This window comes from Mastomys coucha, unplaced genomic scaffold, assembly GCF_008632895.1.
Source record: "Mastomys coucha isolate ucsf_1 unplaced genomic scaffold, UCSF_Mcou_1 pScaffold21, whole genome shotgun sequence".
NCBI lineage: Eukaryota > Metazoa > Chordata > Mammalia > Rodentia > Muridae > Mastomys > Mastomys coucha.
The window spans coordinates 154,835,045-154,852,264 of record NW_022196904.1 but is presented as its reverse complement, the minus strand read 5'-3'; the positions used below and the strand labels follow the sequence as shown (position 1 = coordinate 154,852,264).

General features: G+C 38.8%; 1 protein-coding gene across 1 annotated transcript in view; it reads left to right on the top strand.

The window, feature by feature from the left end:
- Window positions 1-17,220, top strand: part of CUNH9orf135 (chromosome unknown C9orf135 homolog) — a 105,336-nt gene that overhangs the window by 67,835 nt on the left and 20,281 nt on the right. Inside the window, exon 5 of the mRNA XM_031384795.1 lies at window positions 14,499-14,556. Within this exon, the coding sequence (XP_031240655.1) occupies window positions 14,499-14,556 (58 nt within the window). The remainder of the gene's footprint in view (window positions 1-14,498; window positions 14,557-17,220) is intronic.

The window sequence follows — 17,220 nt, the reverse complement described above, 5'->3', positions numbered from 1 at the left end:
TTAGAATTTTGATTTATACTTTAGTTCTCTGTACATTATTTTCTTTTGTATACATGGGGATAATAATTGTTACATTAAGCAGGCTGGACCCTGAGCCCTGGGGCACTGTTTGTACATGGGGATGTTTTATTTCAGGAATCTGCTCACATAGAGCCTAAGAAGGGCTGCTTTCTGAACCAGAACAGCCATTGGTATAATTTACATACAGGGGAGCATAACCCCTGAATCCAATTCTCCAGGCATGTGAACTTGGAATGAGGATGACATGTAAGTTCAGAATCCTAAGTCCTGAGGACAAGGAGCTCTGGGTGTCTGAGGGTAGAGACTATGACATCCCAACACAAGGAGAATAGGTATGATTCTTCTGCTTTTTGTTGTGTTAGGACTGTTCCTGGACTGGAGGATGTGCACTCACATAGATGGGGAGCATCCTTACTCAGTCTCATTCAAATGCTAATCTCTTTCATAGACAGCCCCACAGGCATACATAGAAATAATGTTGTACTAACTCTCTAGGTATCTATTGGCCCAGTCAAGTTAACATAAAGTTAGCTATTATGAACACTAAGCTTCTATTGTTCAAATAAAATTTTTCATTTTTTAAGCATGAGGAGCTATTGGTTACTCAGGCACGCATAGACTCTAGGTAGATATTTTCTCCTATAAGGCAGGATCATGTGATCATCCTTCTGGGCCTGGCGTTGGTTGCCTGCTGTACTGAGTGATAGTGCCTTTCTAGATGACTGAATTTATTGAAAAGACTACAGAGCCAAATAATTACTATTTCTCTTCACACTACTCCTTTCGGTGGTGTACCCCTTCTCGGCTGATGTATATGCTGCCAAATCAGTGGGATGCTTTTCCTTATAACCATATTTGGGGTAGCGGTACACGTCTTGACTTGATGAGAGATTTGGGTTCTGTAACTTGGCAAGGAATGTTTTAGTACTAATTAATAACTTTTCCACTTGCTATCATTGCATGTTAATTCAAATAATTTGATAACAAAATTTATATCAAAGCACGTGATGTAGTGTCTCTTGGGTATAGAGGTTTGATGTGACAGCTGACAAATGGCTGATGCACACTGCTCTTTGTTCCCTATTTAGCTTCTACATCTAAATCCATTACAGGAGCTTTAAGTTGGACCTTTTGGATTTTAGATATGCTCAAAGAGTTAATCAAGATGACAGAGTTAGGCGTCATTGATGGTCTGTTGTGGCTGTCAGCCTTTCAGGTGGCTGCAGTAGTTCCTCCTCTCTCTGCATGTGACAGAAAGAGTCATCGGTTATTTGACTCCCTCTGCTGCTGGGCTTGCTTTGTGACGGTTGTGGCAGTGTTGCAGAAATGAGATTCCAAATTTCTCAGTACAGACTTTAAAAAAAAATTTTTTTTTCTACTTTCTGATTCTTGGACTCCAGCTGATATACTGGGAAGCTTAAAATGCATACAGCAGTTGCACAGAGGTAAGACAACAGCCATATTGGCATCTCCTACCGAGTTCTTACATAATAATAAGAAAAACTACCAAGAGTCAAAGTGAGCTGTCTCGGTTAGCACAGTGGTTCTGATATCGCATGGAACAAAAAACCCAGCTGAGCCCAATCACCCCACCAAATAATCAGAGATAATAAAGTGGCTATTTTATGCTACTAGCTTTGAATCTACAGAGATAGATAATTGAGAATCTTCATGTCTCTAAGCACCACACTTACGTAGTTATTTCTTCCAATATTAGACCTATATGAATATTCTTGCCATTGCTAAGTAGAGATGCATGCAGGTCAAATGTCAGGGACTCATAAACTAGTGAATCAGGTGGGTGAGAGAATAACTCAAAATGAGCTAAAGACTTACATAATTCTGGAAACTATGAAAATCCCAGAAGAAAACACAGGAGAAAAACCCCTTGACTTTGGTCTTAACAATAACTTAGTGAAAAGGACATAAAAGCATAGGCAACAGAAACAAAGTTAAGTAAATGATATTTCATCAAACTGAAGATCTAATGCACAGCAAAATAAATAATCAGCAAAATGAGAAAGTGTTTGTAAGTCTTATCTGACACGGAGTTGATACCTGAAATAATCAATAAACTCTTTTGTCACTTAAAGTGGGCAATAAATTTCAATAGCCATTGTTAAAAGACATATAGATGGACAACAGGCATATGAAAAGGTGCTCAACCTGCCTAATCAGGAAAAGGAAAAAATTAAATCCAAGGTCTGAGGATTCAGTCAGTAAAGTGGTTGCATGAGTTTCGTGAGTTTGATCTCTAGCACACTTGTGAAAAGTTGGGTATGGTGCCATGTGCTTATAATCTCAGTGCTGTGGAGGCAGAGACAGAAAGACCCTGGAGCCCAGTAATAGGAGGATCCCTGGAGCTCATTGGTCAGTTACAGAAGGACACCTGAAGCTCATTGGCCTGTGACAGGAGGATCCCTGGAGCTCAGTGGGTCAGTTACAGAAGGACACCTGAAGCTCATTGTCAATAAAGGAGGTTGCCTGGAGTTCAGGCTAGCCAGCTAGTCTAATGGATGAGGCCATGTCTCAACAAACAAGAAGGCTAGCTCCTAAGGAGCAATGCCTATGGTCGACTTCAGGCCTCCATATGCACATGTACACACATGCATATATACACACACAATCAAAGCCATGATGAAGTATCACCTCATTCTTTTTAAGAGGGATATTATCAAAGACACAAAAATGACAAGTTTAGCTGTGCATATGGAGAAATTAGAACTTTTATACGTTGCTGGGCATGTAAAGTTCAGGGGCTACTGTGAAAAACAGTACAGAAATTACTCAAGATTTTTCAAATAGAACTGTTCTATGATGTAGTGTCCACAATTTTGTGTATATACTCAAAGAAAGTGAATTTATATCTCACAGAGGGATCTATACACTGGATTTTATTGGAGCATAATCCACAATAAGCAAAGATATAGAATTAACCCATGAATCCTTTGATGGGTAAATGAGAAAAACATTGTGGTGTACATATACAGTGGAGCCTTAAACATGGAAATCCTATTTTGAAAAATAGGTGAAATCAGAGAGCATCATGTTGGGTAAAGTGTACACATAAAAATATACTGCACTGTGTTATTTATATGTGAAATCTAAAAGGTTGGATTCCTAGAAGCAGATTGCAGAATGTTAGTTATCAGGGCATAGAAGATGGGGTATATGGAACAATGTTGATCCAAGGCTATCAAATTTCTATCCTGAAGAATGAATAAATCCTAGAGATCTATTGTGCTGTTAGGAGTTGGAGTTAATCCCTTAGGATTGCACATGTGACATTTGCTAAGAGAGTAAATCATGAGTATCCAAACTCCAAAATAAAAGACAACAGTGGGAAGATATTTTTGTGAGTTTAGCTGTATTAATAGTATTACTATTAATTATTTGACACTAATAATTAATATTAACACTGCATTCAAGGATAGTAAAACAGCACACCAAAAACATAAGCAATCTTCATTTAGAAAAAAACAACCACAACAGAGCCCAAGATGAGTGGTGAAGATTTTCAAATTGCCACAATGGGGGAGTTCACACACATCTTTCATTTCCTTATGTCCCATGCTAGAGTTCCAGGTAGAGTAACACCTGAGCTGTCAGATCCGTGGAACAAAAGGCATAGAGTATAAAGAACACACAGAGTCAGGGAGAGTGTTGGGGTGAATCTGCAGTTATAATATTATAAGTTTATAGCTGTCATGTGGAAAGTACTTAGAGTCATTTCAAGTCTTCAGCTGATCTCTATACACAGACGTAGAAGTAGAGCTATGGTTTAAAGAAAATAGGAACCTTTGTAGAATCACAGAGACCTTTGTTGCTGTCTATATTTGAGTCTGTGCTTTCATTTACATAAAGTAAATACTTAAACATGGATGCCTTATTCTTTTAAATGGCTTCCAAAAATTATTAGGCTTGAGGAAAATTCTTCCAACAAATCCATTGGATGACTGCCTATTTTACATCAGGAAGTTTGACATTAGTAGTACAGATACAAAAGACAGGCTCATTTGTCTGATAGTTGAGGCTGGAAAAGTAATCAATACTGGTGTTTTGGTAAGTAAGAGGCTCGGCTAAAATAACAGAAAACTTAGCTAGAAGTTCCTGAGTAAGGGATCCATTTGGCCACCTGACATGAACTCTAAGGGCAAGGAGTCCAAGACTGGTATGGTGCTAAAAAGTGTCTTAAGGGACCTAAGTTAGCTACTTTTCATCTTTATAGTCTCAGGGTGGTTCTTAGGCTGCAAACACAAAGCTATTCTAGAAGTAACAAAGTTAAGAGCTGAAACGAAGCCCTCTCTCCAGGATCTTCATCCTACACCTTGTGAGCAGACTCTGGAAGGGTTCTAGGTGGAGAAAAGCAAGAGAGAAGGGAGGCTGGACTAATAAATGGATCAACCTGCAAGGTGCTGTGTGCTAGGGGTGGCAGCAATGTAACTGAGACTGGGAAGGGCTTCCATGTATAAGTGACAACTGAGCTGCGAGATCAGTGGAAGAAAAGGACTCCCTTCAGCAGAGGACATAGGACCTCCTGAGATACAGGAAGCATGGCCTATCTTAGGGTGAGTCTGCAATCATGACAGCTGAGGGAGAAGGGCCTGAGGAATTTGGGGTTGCTCATGTCAGTGATGAGAAAAGTTTTCAAGCAGTGGGTAAAAAAAAACAGATATTTGTGTTTAAAAATGCACAAACTAGTAGACAAGAGAGACCATCATCAGGAGCCTCTTGAATATATCAAGGCAAGATAAGAGCCTGCTCCCCAGCAATGATAGCATGGCAAGAGAGAAGCATGCAGGTTCTTGATGCATTGAGAAAGAACTGACATTGGCTGAATTACTGGTTAATTATGGTGGTGCGATAATTTCAGCTTGGTTCCTTGTCGCCCAGCTTAGGTAGCCAGAGGAGCATGAGGCCATTTGCTGTGGCAACATCTCAGACAGGTGACTGAGACTGGAGGACAGACGCACCCATCCTCAGTTGCTAATATCAGTATCAAAGCTGCTTCCTTCCCCCAGCTTTGTCCCTGTCATCCATTCTCCACCTTACAACTGAGTACTCTCTTTTAAGAGTAACGAGATATTATCATTGCAGGATACTCTAGATGCTGCAATAAATCTTACCAAATAGGGCTCAGTGGGATACAGTAACTTTTCAAAAATCAGGAAGGGACCTAGATATCAGTAGAAGATGGTTTTTATTTTGTCTGGTCCAGTTGATGGTAGAGTGTTTCATCAATCACACTTTAAATATATATAACACACTCCATATGTTTTGCCTGCCTTCTGTCCTTCCTAAAGGACATCCAAGGTCATTTGGGTGGGGTTGACCTTAACTGTGTGGAAAAAGAAATTAAAGCACAGAAATTAGGAATCTGATTGCCTGTTAATTAATCCACTCATCTATTTTTATAAATATTTATGGAATAAATATGAATGGGAGGTGTTAAGATGCAGAGTGTTTAAGTGACTGTCTGAATGTTCCAGAATAACTTAAGGGCAAAGCAGAAAGGAGAAAATTTGGCTCATATCATTGCATTCCTGATAGGAGGGTAGAAAGCTTACAAAACTGCTAGGAATTTTTAGCAAGTTACTGACCTTGGATCAGGATAACTGCAGATTCAAATTGTCCTGCCATTCATCTTGTCCTCCATCTTGGAGCTTCTTAGGCAGTTTCTAAAAAGTTCCCTGTATTTGGAAGCTGCTGAACAGCTAATGAATTTTATCTGACTTAATCAGGAGGTAAATGCAGGAAGAAATGACAAGAGCAGTCAAATCAGTTCACTGTAAGATTGTCAGGGGAAGATGGTATCTCATGCAGTTTAGGCTCGTCTCCAACTTGCCACGCTGCCAAGAATGGCCTTGGCCTCCTGATCCTTCTGCTGCTACTTCCCAAATGCTGGGATTACAGACTTGTAACTATTGCATCTGGATTGACATACAATTTAAAGGAAAATGATGGTTAAGAATGGGATGTAATTTCTCAGAGTGCATAAGCTTTCTCCTCTCACCTGTAATGTGGATATCCCTTGCCTATCAGTGGCTAGACTTGTCTTAGTAATAGGTTCTTCTACTGTTGCCATGGGAGAGATTAATTTGAAATTAATTATTTATTTCTTTGAGTCACTCATATTTAGATAAAACCATGAGATATGGTAAGTATGTTGTATACATGTTCTAACTCTGAGGACAAAATAGGAAATCAGCAATTAAACGTTAAGGTTTTTGCAAGCTAGGGGAACTCTGTGGGTTGGGGGTACATCATCTTGTCACCCATCTACATTTTGCCTTGTGTTCATGCTTGTGTAGATATTTTAACTAATGCCACAGTTCTAATGATAAGTATCAGACTTGCTCATCTCACAAAACACCTTTGGTTTTTCTATGCACCTGTTAAAGGTCAATGAGGGTATGTGTGGCAAACTGTGGGTGGTAGTGGATGAAAGCCAGCTGTCCAGCTTCCAGACATCCAGACAGGGTAGCATTGTCCTCATGAATCTACCAGCATCTGGTCTTCAGTTTTATATTTCCAGAAAGGCTGTTTTTAACTGTGCTTCAGCAGTTATCTGACTCACAGAGACTGACTTGTGCTCAATAAGCTCTCTCTCTCTCTCTCTCTCTCTCTCTCTCTCTCTCTCTCTCTCTCTCTCTCTCACACACACACACACACACACACACACACACATCCAGAAGCATATCAGATAGTTGTGTCAGCCTAATGAAGCATCCTCTCTCTGTGGAAGCCATATGGAGAGCCAGCTTACGATCTGAATGTTTGGACGCTGAACAAGGGGAATTATATGATTAAGGTGATTAATGGCCTCGGGCTCTGGAGTGGGACTCTTGTAGGTAACAGGAGACAAGGTCATCATAGTCAGAGGGTAAGTGTGGCATGGCAAAAGACTGCATGGCATGGGGGAGCCTGCAGTTAGGATTCCAGTCCTGTAGCAATTTCTTCATGTAGCTTCTTCCCTGAAGTGGAGACATTACATTCCCTAGCTCCTACCTCTGAAGAGTGACTGGCCCTTTTCTTTTGGTTTCTACTAAGGGAAATCCCCCAAAGAGATCCCTGAGTCTGACTTTGGGGCCATCAGCTGTAGACAGGAAAGGTGGAGGTAAAGCTGATCCGCAAGGCACAAGGTTGCTCCCAGCACTTCCCGGGCATGGCTTAACTCGCTGTAGGTTGCCATTGAGACTGATCGTGTATTGGCACTGTGGTCTTCTGGCTGTACTCTAGAGCTGACAGATCTGCCTTTAACCCCATATTCACAGGATTCCTGATACATCAAGAGCACATGAAGACTCATTCTTTAACACTTTCATAAACGTTTATAAAGGTTCTTTATTAATAATCTAATGTAGATAAAATGGCACTGCACTGTAGTTTTTACTTTACATTCCACTAATTACTGGATTTATAGTTGAATTATTGTTCAACAGCAACGACCCTTCCTGGTTTCTTTTGCAAATCACCTGTGTGTTGCTTCAGTTGATTTTCCTTTTGGTATTTTTAAAAGCTCATTTATGAAAGTTTTAAAAATGTCTATTCTGGGGACTAATTCTGTCTTGGTAAAATGTATACACATATCTTCTTTGAACTTCCTTCGTAACTTGGTGTGGCATTGTTTTGGCCATTAGAAGAAAAGACATCCTATATGAAATATCAAACTGCTAACCCCTTAGAAGCTGCATAGCTCATGCATAATGCCCATACGTGCTTGTAACATGAGACTAGCTAGTTGTTGCAATATTATTCTGCTCACCATTTCGTCATCGAGTCCTTTCCATCTGAACTGCACAGCCACACTTAAGCAGTTGGATTTCTGAGCTCTGTTTGTAAACTCCTACAGCAACAGCACTGTCTAATTACTGTGACATTATACTACTCCTTTGTACCTTGTGGAATGAGTTTAACCAGTTTGTCCTTCTTTTCTAAATTGCCATCATTCCACTTCCATTTTATGGAATTCTATGTCTATTAGGATTTTTTTTTCAAGTCCCAAGAAATGCATGATATTCTGATTCACGACATTTAATCAGTCAGGTGAAAAAATGCTCATCATCAATGAGTCGTCTCATTCATAAGTAAAGAATTATTCTATAATCAATAAAATTTTATAAGTTCTCCTTCATAGATGTATCAGATAGCTTTAGTTGTATATATTCTCCTAGGAAACTTGGAGAATGTGGAACAATTGTGAGCGCGTTCCCCCCTCCACATTGCCATTCTTTGCTGGTACGTGGGTAAACTCCTTTGTATAACAATCTTGTATCTGATAACCTTGTTTGGAATTTGCTTGATATGTTTTGTGAATTCTCTGGGATTTTTAAATTTTTTCCTCTTTGTAGAGCAACATTTTGCATTTCTACTCTAAGTATTGTAGTATACTGGTTCTTGTTTCATTTTCTAGGCTCTGCAGTACACCTTTAAAGAAACAGGCTGATAGAAGGCTCCATCAGTGATGAAGAGTATTTCTGGAGGAAAAGATATTCATGAGTTTAATTTTGATTCTCACTGTCCCCATAGTGGAGTTACCTACTTCTGTTTATTTTAATTAAATTGGGTTTTCCCACAATCCCAGGTCATCCAATCCAGCTAATACTACTGAGGGAAATGGGATATGCAGGAAGTTGTCTCATTATCTTGGTTCAAGAGTGCCATCTTCTGCTAGACCACTGAAGTAACGTTTAATTGACAATTGGGGTGGGGTATGAAGTAGAAGCCTACTGCCACTGAAGGTCTGCATTACAGCTCCAGGATCCTCAATTTCTTAGTTACCTCTCTGTTCCCGAAACAATGTGTTCTCAGAACTGTCATTCTGTTCATTCCTGCTGGAAAATAGTGATTCAGATCCTCCCATCACAGCACCTCTCCCCATCAGGGTAGGATGCTGTTTCTGGTGGTGACGTCCATGGTGTTCTGTCTACCCACAGGCCTTTGCTACCTTCTCTTCCCTTGAAATCTCTGCCAGAATCTGGTCTCGTGTGCCCTTTGATTTAGCTCTATAAGGCAGATTTTTAAAAACCTATCCACATACAATTTGAAGCATGTAGAGCAAAAGTCAAGATGACAGCAAATGTAAAAGTCCCCTTTGGGTTTTATTCACAATTCTAGAATCAGAAAATACCACATCCTATAAAAGAAAACGGAGTGTTCCCATGAGCTAAGCAGACAAGGCTGTTTTGATAGAGAGTACTAAAGAAAGCAGAAACAAAAGACTCACTTGAGTTGCTTTTGCTCCTTGTAAAGGTTAAAATAGTCTGGGTCCCCACATCCTTGAAATAACACATGAAGTAATTTAGTTGTGGCTGCCTGGCATGGAATTTGGCACAAACAGTTCCATTTTGATTTGGTTTGTTGGGTCTGGAGCAGGAGTGGCTATGAACTTATTTAAAATAGTATTTTCCATGCTCCATATGTTCTCCTTAGGCACAAGTGTGCAAATTAATTCTTTTTGTTGTTGACCTACCCTTGTTTGTGGTTTTTGGAGGCTATGGGTAGATCTGGGACTAAGAAGCCAGTGGTGAGAAGGATGTTTTATAGTCTTCTTCTGTGACTGTGTTATCTTTGGGAGCCTGCCTTTTTTGCCTTACATATCTTACATATTGTAAGTGTGTTGATGCACGATTCTTATGCATATTCTTGGTGAGTTGTTCTTTTAATCATGAGTAATGGTCTCTATAGCTAATGATTTTTAAATTTTTATCTTTTCTATATCCTATTACCAGAAGAATATATCTCTTGGCTAATACTTGATTGTATGTTTGCATATTTTTTTTGCTTTTAAGCTTTCTTTGAAAATAGTTTCATGTTAAGTATTAAAACATATAGATTGACCTTTAAGAAATAGTGTGATATTCAATTTAAAGCCAAAAGTATTAAATCCTTCATTTTTTTGAGATTGCTAAGTTTTTCCTATTTCTTTAATTCTTCCTTCCTCTTTCTTTCTTTCTTTCTCTCTTTCTTTCTATTAAGTTGGCCCTTCAAATTTTATTTACTGACTTGAAGGTTAAAAAGTTGGACATCTGTTTCATTTTATAACTTTTAATTATCCTTTGATAACTTTATGCATGTATACAATTTATCTTAATCATTTCCAGTCTCCTCACTCCCCTGACTCCCATGCCACATCTCTATCTTCCACCTTTTTCCTCTGTTCTTATTTTTTCTTCTTCCTAATTTTTCTAATTTTTTTCTAGCAACCCACTCACCGGTGGGTCCAGTTAGTACTGCCTGCATACTTACTAGTGTAGTGCCATCCACCAGAGCACAGAAAAGGTCCCAAAGAAGAAAAATGACCCCCTCCTCTAACAGTTACCACTTGCTAGTAGCTCTTCTCCCCCTTCATGCTGGAATGTTGAGTGACTATGCAAGTTTTATGCATAAAAGCAATGACTATGTCATGTCTGGAAGACACCACCACACGAAAGTCCTCCCCATCTTCAATTCTCTCTGGCCCTCCCCCACCCCCCATTTTGCGATATTTTCTGAGCTTTGAGGTATGTGGATGGGTATTGATAAGTAACCAATTTAGATCTGAACACTTCTTCTCAACACTTATGACCAATTATGAGATTCTACATTGATTGTTTCTTACTGCAAAAGAAGCTTCTCTGACCAAGGTTGAGAGCTGTGCTAGTTTAAACATAAATTTTTACAAGATAGTTTAACAGCATGCCCAATTATCAAAACAGTACTAAGTTCCCTCCTAGGGCTTTTGACCTCCCTAACTATGGAGGTTTTTTTGTTTTGTTTTGTTTTGTTTTTTGTTTTTTGTTTTTTGTGTTTTGTTTTTTTCGAGACAGGGTTTCTCTGTATAGCTCTGGCTGTCCTGGAACTCACTCTGTAGACCAGGCTGGCCTCGAACTCAGAAATCCGCCTGCCTCTGCCTCCCAAGTGCTGGGATTAAGGGCATGCGCCACCACCGCTCGGAGTTTTTGGTTTTTTTTTTTATTAGATATTTTCTTTATTTACATTTCAAATAATATTTCCTTTCCAGGTTTCTCCTCTAGGGGAAAAATAAAAACAAAAACAAAAAACAAACAAGCAAACCTGTTCCCTGCCCCCTCTCCTTGCTCACCAACCCACCCTCTCCTGCTTACTGGCCCTGGCATTCCCCTACACTGGGGCATAGGGACCAAGGGCCTCTGGTCCCATTGATGACCAACTAGGCCATCCTCTGCTACATATGCTGCTGGAGCCATTAGTCCCACCATGTGTACTCTTTGGTTGGTGGTTTAGTCCCTGGAAGCTCTGAGAGTACTAGTTAGTTCATATTGTTTTTCGTCCTAAGGGGCTGCAAACCTTTCAGCTCCTTGGGTCCTTTCTCTAGCTCCTTCATTGGGGACCCTGTGCTCAATCAGTCCAATAGGATGGCTGTAAGGTTCTTTTATTGTTGAGAATAATTTTGGCTATCTTGTGTTTTTTGTTATTCCAGATGAATTTGCAAATTGCTCTTTCTAAGTCTGTGAAGAATTGAGTTGGAATTTTGATGGGGATTGCATTGAATGTGTAGATTGCTTTTGGCAAGATGGCTATTTTTACTAAATTAATCCTGCCAATCTTTTTTGATCACTTTAGGTTGAAAGTTGATTTTATTCAATATTAGAATGGCTACTCCAGCTTTTTTCTTAGGACCATTTGCTTAGAAAATTATTTTCCAGCCTTTTATTCTGAGGTAGTGTCTGTCTTTGTCACTGAAGTAGGTTTCCTGTATGCAACAAAATGTTGGGTCCTATTTACATACCCAGTCTGATAGTCTATGATTTTTATGTTTAATGGAGAATTGAGTCCATTGATATTAATAATATTAAGGAAAAGTAATTGCTGCTTCCTGTTACTTTTGTTGCTAGAGTTGGAATTCTGTTCATGTGGCTATCTTCTTTTAGTTTTGTTGAAAGATTACTTTCTTGCATTTTCTAGAATGTTCTTTCCCTCCTTGTGTTGGAGTTTTGCATTTATTATCCTTTGAAGGGCTGAGACAAAATATGGAGCAGAGACTGAAGGAAAGACAATCCAGAGATTGCTCCACCTGGGAATCCTTCCCATATTCAATCTTGTTTTCTCCATCTATGGTAATTTAGAGTTTTGCTGGATATAGTAGCCTGGGTTAGCATTTGTGTTCTCTTAGGGTCTGTATGACATCTGCCCAGGATTTTCTGGCTTTCATAGTCTCTGGTGAGAAGTCTGGTGTAATTCTGACAGGTCTCCCTTTATATGTTATTTGACCTTTTTCCCTCACTGCTTTTAATATTCTTTCTTTGTTTTGTACAGTTGGTGTTTTGATTATTATGTGGTGGGAGGAATTCCTTTTCTGCTCTAAACTATTTGGAGTTCTGTAGGCTTCTTACATGTTCATGGTCATCTCTTATTTTAGGTTAGGGAAGTTTTCTTCTATAATTTTGTTGAAGAAATTTACAGGTCTACAGTACCAGGCATGAATTCCCCTCTGTGAAGCAATCGTCAAATCCAATTGGAAAGCTATTGGTTTCCAATACGTAACAGCCATGCCACTGTTGCTATGGTAGAGAAGTTGGCACTGTAGCAGACAGAGTGCACTGTTAGTAAGTCCATTGGTTGCTTTTCTCTCCCAGTGGCCCACATAGCATTTTCTAGCACCATACAAGCTATCTGGCAGGGAGCAGGCGTCCAGGTTAGCTCTTGTCTGATTCCCTTTGTGTCCTTCAACCACTCTGCATTGTGTTTTCAGCAAGTTACCTTACCATCTAGTTACAGTGGACAACCAAAAGAAATGGCGGTAGTTTGAGTTGTGGGGGGGGGGGCTCTAATTTAATATTCTATATCTTCTGGTGAAGCACTTCTCCCCCCCCCCATTACAGGCTACTTATGTTCAGACTTCTTTTTAAACTGTATTTTTAATTAGTTTACAAAGCAGTAGATTTTCGTAAGACTTCTTCATACAGTCCTAGTTTTAGTTAGCTCACCCCAACCTCTCCTCCTCATCTCTTTATCCCCATCTTTATTTAAACCTTTAATCCTAGCATGCCTCTGCTCACATACCGTGACTTTCATATCACATATGTTCCATCAGCTCTCCCCCCTCCTCTTAGGACTTCTCTCCTCTTGTGTGAATTTCTACTTTTGTTCTTTCACTCAGGCAGTACTCAAACTCAAATGTGTATCAGAATTCTCTAGAGGGATTGTTAAACTATAGAATGCTGGGCCCTACCAATAGAGATTCTAATTCAGGATACTGGGATAAGACTTAACTGGAATCATACCCATGGGTTTCACATCAGCAGATTCAGCCAATCATGGAATGAAAATACTTGAAAAAAAAACCCAACTCTTTGCTAAACATATACAGACTTTAAAGAACAATTATTTCTGAAACAATGAAATGTTTAAGCTACTTAACATTTACAGTATGTTAAGTAGTATAAGCAATCTGGAGGTAACTTACAATATATAGAAGGATGTACTTGTGCTATACACAAATACAAATGTACACAAGATATTTGGGCACCTATAGAGCTATCCACTGTGTCTTTCTCCAAACATAGGAAAGACTGAATTCTCATAACTCTCAAGCCCTCAGGTGCTGCTGCTACTTGGGAAGCAACACTGAGAGAACTGGCAGGAGTTGGTAGTGGCCACCAGGATAAATCTTCCACCTGGATCCATTAGCCTGTCTAAATTGGGTTTTGTTGTTTTGAACAAGAGAAAAACAAAAACAAACAAAAACAACAGCAACAACCAAACCAACAACAACAACAACAAAAAACCTAGATATTTTCTTTGAATATCCATTTCTAAAATATTGCTGGTAACACAAGTACAGTTTCATTTTTATAGAAGAACAAATTCTTCTTTACCCAGAATTCTAAATATAGGAACTAGACTTCTTTTGGTTTGTAGCTAGGGTTTGCCTAGTTTCCTTAATGTGTAAGCGAGTACAGTGAGCCTAGGATCACTTTGCTTACTCATTGCCTACAGTTAAAACTCTGCCTTATAGGCTTAGGACATCAGCTTTCATGGTTTTCATAGTGTGTGTCTTCATCTCCATCACTCTAGGGACTTCCTTTTGAGCTGGGCTAGCTTATATACCTGGTGGAAGACAAATGATTCATCTAGCATTTCTGTGTGGTTAGGAGGTGGAGGCTGTGGACAGTCTGTGATCTTAGACACCTGGGTATCTATTACAATCTCTTTAGTCATTATCTAGTACAGAATGTGGAGTATGAGGTCAAAGGATTTTTGAGGAAGAAAGTGGTTGATAGAATCTGGAGACCACAGAGCACCTAAGATGCAGACATGGGACTTGGTAGCAAAGTACAGGAACACACTGCCTTGTGAAGAATTAGAAGTAATTCAAGGAATGCTTGCTGAAGACAGGTAAAACTGTGGAGGGGCTGGGAAGACTGGACTTAAAAAAATTATCAGTGTCAATCTTTCCTGAAACATATTTGTTTCATGTCAGCTTTTTTTCTCATGTCTTGGCTTCTCCTTCACAGATGTTTTTCAACAACATACTCTGAAGATTTTGCTCCACAGTATGAATATCCACCACCTGTAAGTACAAGAATCATATTCTAATCCTACCTGTGTATGTGACTCATCACATCTAGTGCATAAGTTAGTCTTGGGAAGAAAGGGTTGCTGAGATTTATGATGTCTTATATTTATTAAGAGACACCGCCTGCTTGTAAGAATCAATAGGATGTATAATAGCTATGGTTGATTTTGGAAATTAATTGGCATTTTAGGGGTAAAAGTATTACATTATCTAAGACATACTTATCACTTTGTTCCTTGTTTGTTTATTGCCTCCTCCCTGAATGGTACTTACCCAGAATGAAAACTACCTTCCTATTTACTTTTATCTTATGAGCATATACAAATATGGAACTTAATTTAGCTCTGAGAAATTGAGCATTGATTTTTGAGGTCCAGTTTATTATACCTTTGAATATATTTATATTTTTAACAATTAGGCAACAGGACTGGAGAGAAAGCCTCAGTAGTCTGTGAAAAGTGTTGGGTTGACCTCAAGAATGAAGAGTTAGGGGAAGAAAGGAGAGAGAAAGAGAGAGAGAAAGAGAGAGAGAGAGAGAGAGAGAGAGAGAGAGAGAGAGAGAGAGAGAGAGAGAAGAGGAAGAAGAAGAAGAAGAAAAGAAGGAGAAGGAGAAGGAAGGAGAAGAAGAAGAAAAGAAGGAGGAGGAGGAGGAGGAGAAGGAGAAGAAGAAGAAGAAGAAGAAGAAGAAGAAGAAGAAGAAGAAGAAGAAGAAGAAGAAGAAGAAGAAGAGCAGGAGGAGGAGGAGGAAGAGAAAAGGGAGGGAAGAAAATATATAACAGAAACAAACTAAAAGTGCATTCTTACTAGGTTTACCTTATGCATCTTAGCCAGTAAAATATCTCTGAGATAGAATTAAAATACTTAACTATTGACAAATAATGAAAATGCTATTATTCTCTCAAACAGTATGGTTATTTACTTAGAAGAATCGAGATAAGTAAACAGGATGAATAAACGTTTTCATCCATCCAACACTAGTCAGTAAACTGTAAAGGAGAAAAACATACAGATAATTACAGCAACATGACTTGAAATACATTTTTGAATAGAATTTTTCCAAGATGAATGGAAGAAATATGACAATTTAGACCCAAAGAAACAGACTTTCTAACTTGCAGAAGCTCCTCCCTCACCAAGTGGTGACTATGTCATTTGAATCTGGGCTGTCAGGTGACTCATTTGGTTAACAGAGCATGATAGAAAAGACCTTATGCTAGCTACTCCGTCTTTTCAGTCCTAAGTAACTAGACTCCTTTAATAAAGGAGAGGCAGGGAAGGAACACTAAAGGGCTTGCCTCAAGAGAGAGAAAACCGTCTTGGGTATCCATCTTGGCTAAGGCTGGAGTCTAACTGCAGCTTCTGGTTGGTTCCAGCTCCCGAGGAACTCAAGAAGAGGATGGAACTGTTGAGTTCTTTCATTTGCTTAATAAAAACAAAAATGGAAGGTCCCAAGAGCTGTAAGAAAGAGACAAGACCAGAAAACTAATTATAAATGAAATGCATATATTTAATATAACTAAAATCTTCATGGATTTTGCCTTCTATCAGAATTTAAGATAATAACAATTATTTGAAAGAACAAAGAGATTAAGCAAATAGGAATATTTGGAAAAAGTTGTAAACTGATTCAGCTTTTATCAGTTTAGATAAAAGAATTTATGATACCATAAATGTTACATTCTTGCTAACTTCTGTTAAAAATAACTCTTGCTGGGTAGTGGTGGCACATGCCTTTAACCCCAGCACTTGGGAGGCAGAGGCAAGCATATTTCTGAGTTCGAGGCCAGGCTGGTCTACAGAGTGGATTCCAGGACAGCCAGGGCTATACAGAGAAACCCTGTCTCTAAATAAATAAATAAATAAATAAATAACCCTCCCCCACAAAAATAAAATAACTCTTAATACATAAAAACAGAAAATATGATAGCTTGTGGGTAGATAAATTTAACACATATAGGAACAATTATTGCAAGAAAAGTTGAAGATCCTACAGAAATGAGCAAAGAACATGTATAGGCAATTTATATGGTAGGAAATACAATTAGCCCTAAAGTAGGAAATATGAGTTAGATTACAATTTTTTGCTAATAAAATTGTCAATATTTTTACAAATAATGAGCGGGGATAAAGATGGAATGAGATGGCTAGTTTCATTTCTTGTTAGGCAGAGTGTACATGTTTTCATCCTTCCTGGGAAGAAGTTCATCAGCCTATATTAGGTAGGTTACCACTTAATGCAATAGGTCTCAGCCTACATTAGGTAGGTTACCATTTAACACAATAGGTCTCAGCCTACATTAGGTAGGCTACCGTTTAACGCAATAGGTCTCATTTAAGGAAATCTCTTTAAATAAAAATAATTCAAAATAAGGATAAAAGAACAGACAAATATGCTAGTCAGTGTATCATTTATAGTAGCAAAACCTGGAGCGTTTTTATATATTATATCCCTAATATATAGTATTAGGGATAATGTTAGTACTTTATAATCACAGGTGACATTGTGAAGCTTTTACATTATTCACGAATAGTTCTTAATAAATCTTCACTGAAGGTTAAAAAATTGACATAAGATCAGCGGGACCAGGCACACAGGAACTCCGCCAGCCCAGTGACTCGGGTTCCTTCCAGTCTGTCTGGTCTGGGGTCCAGAGTAGACC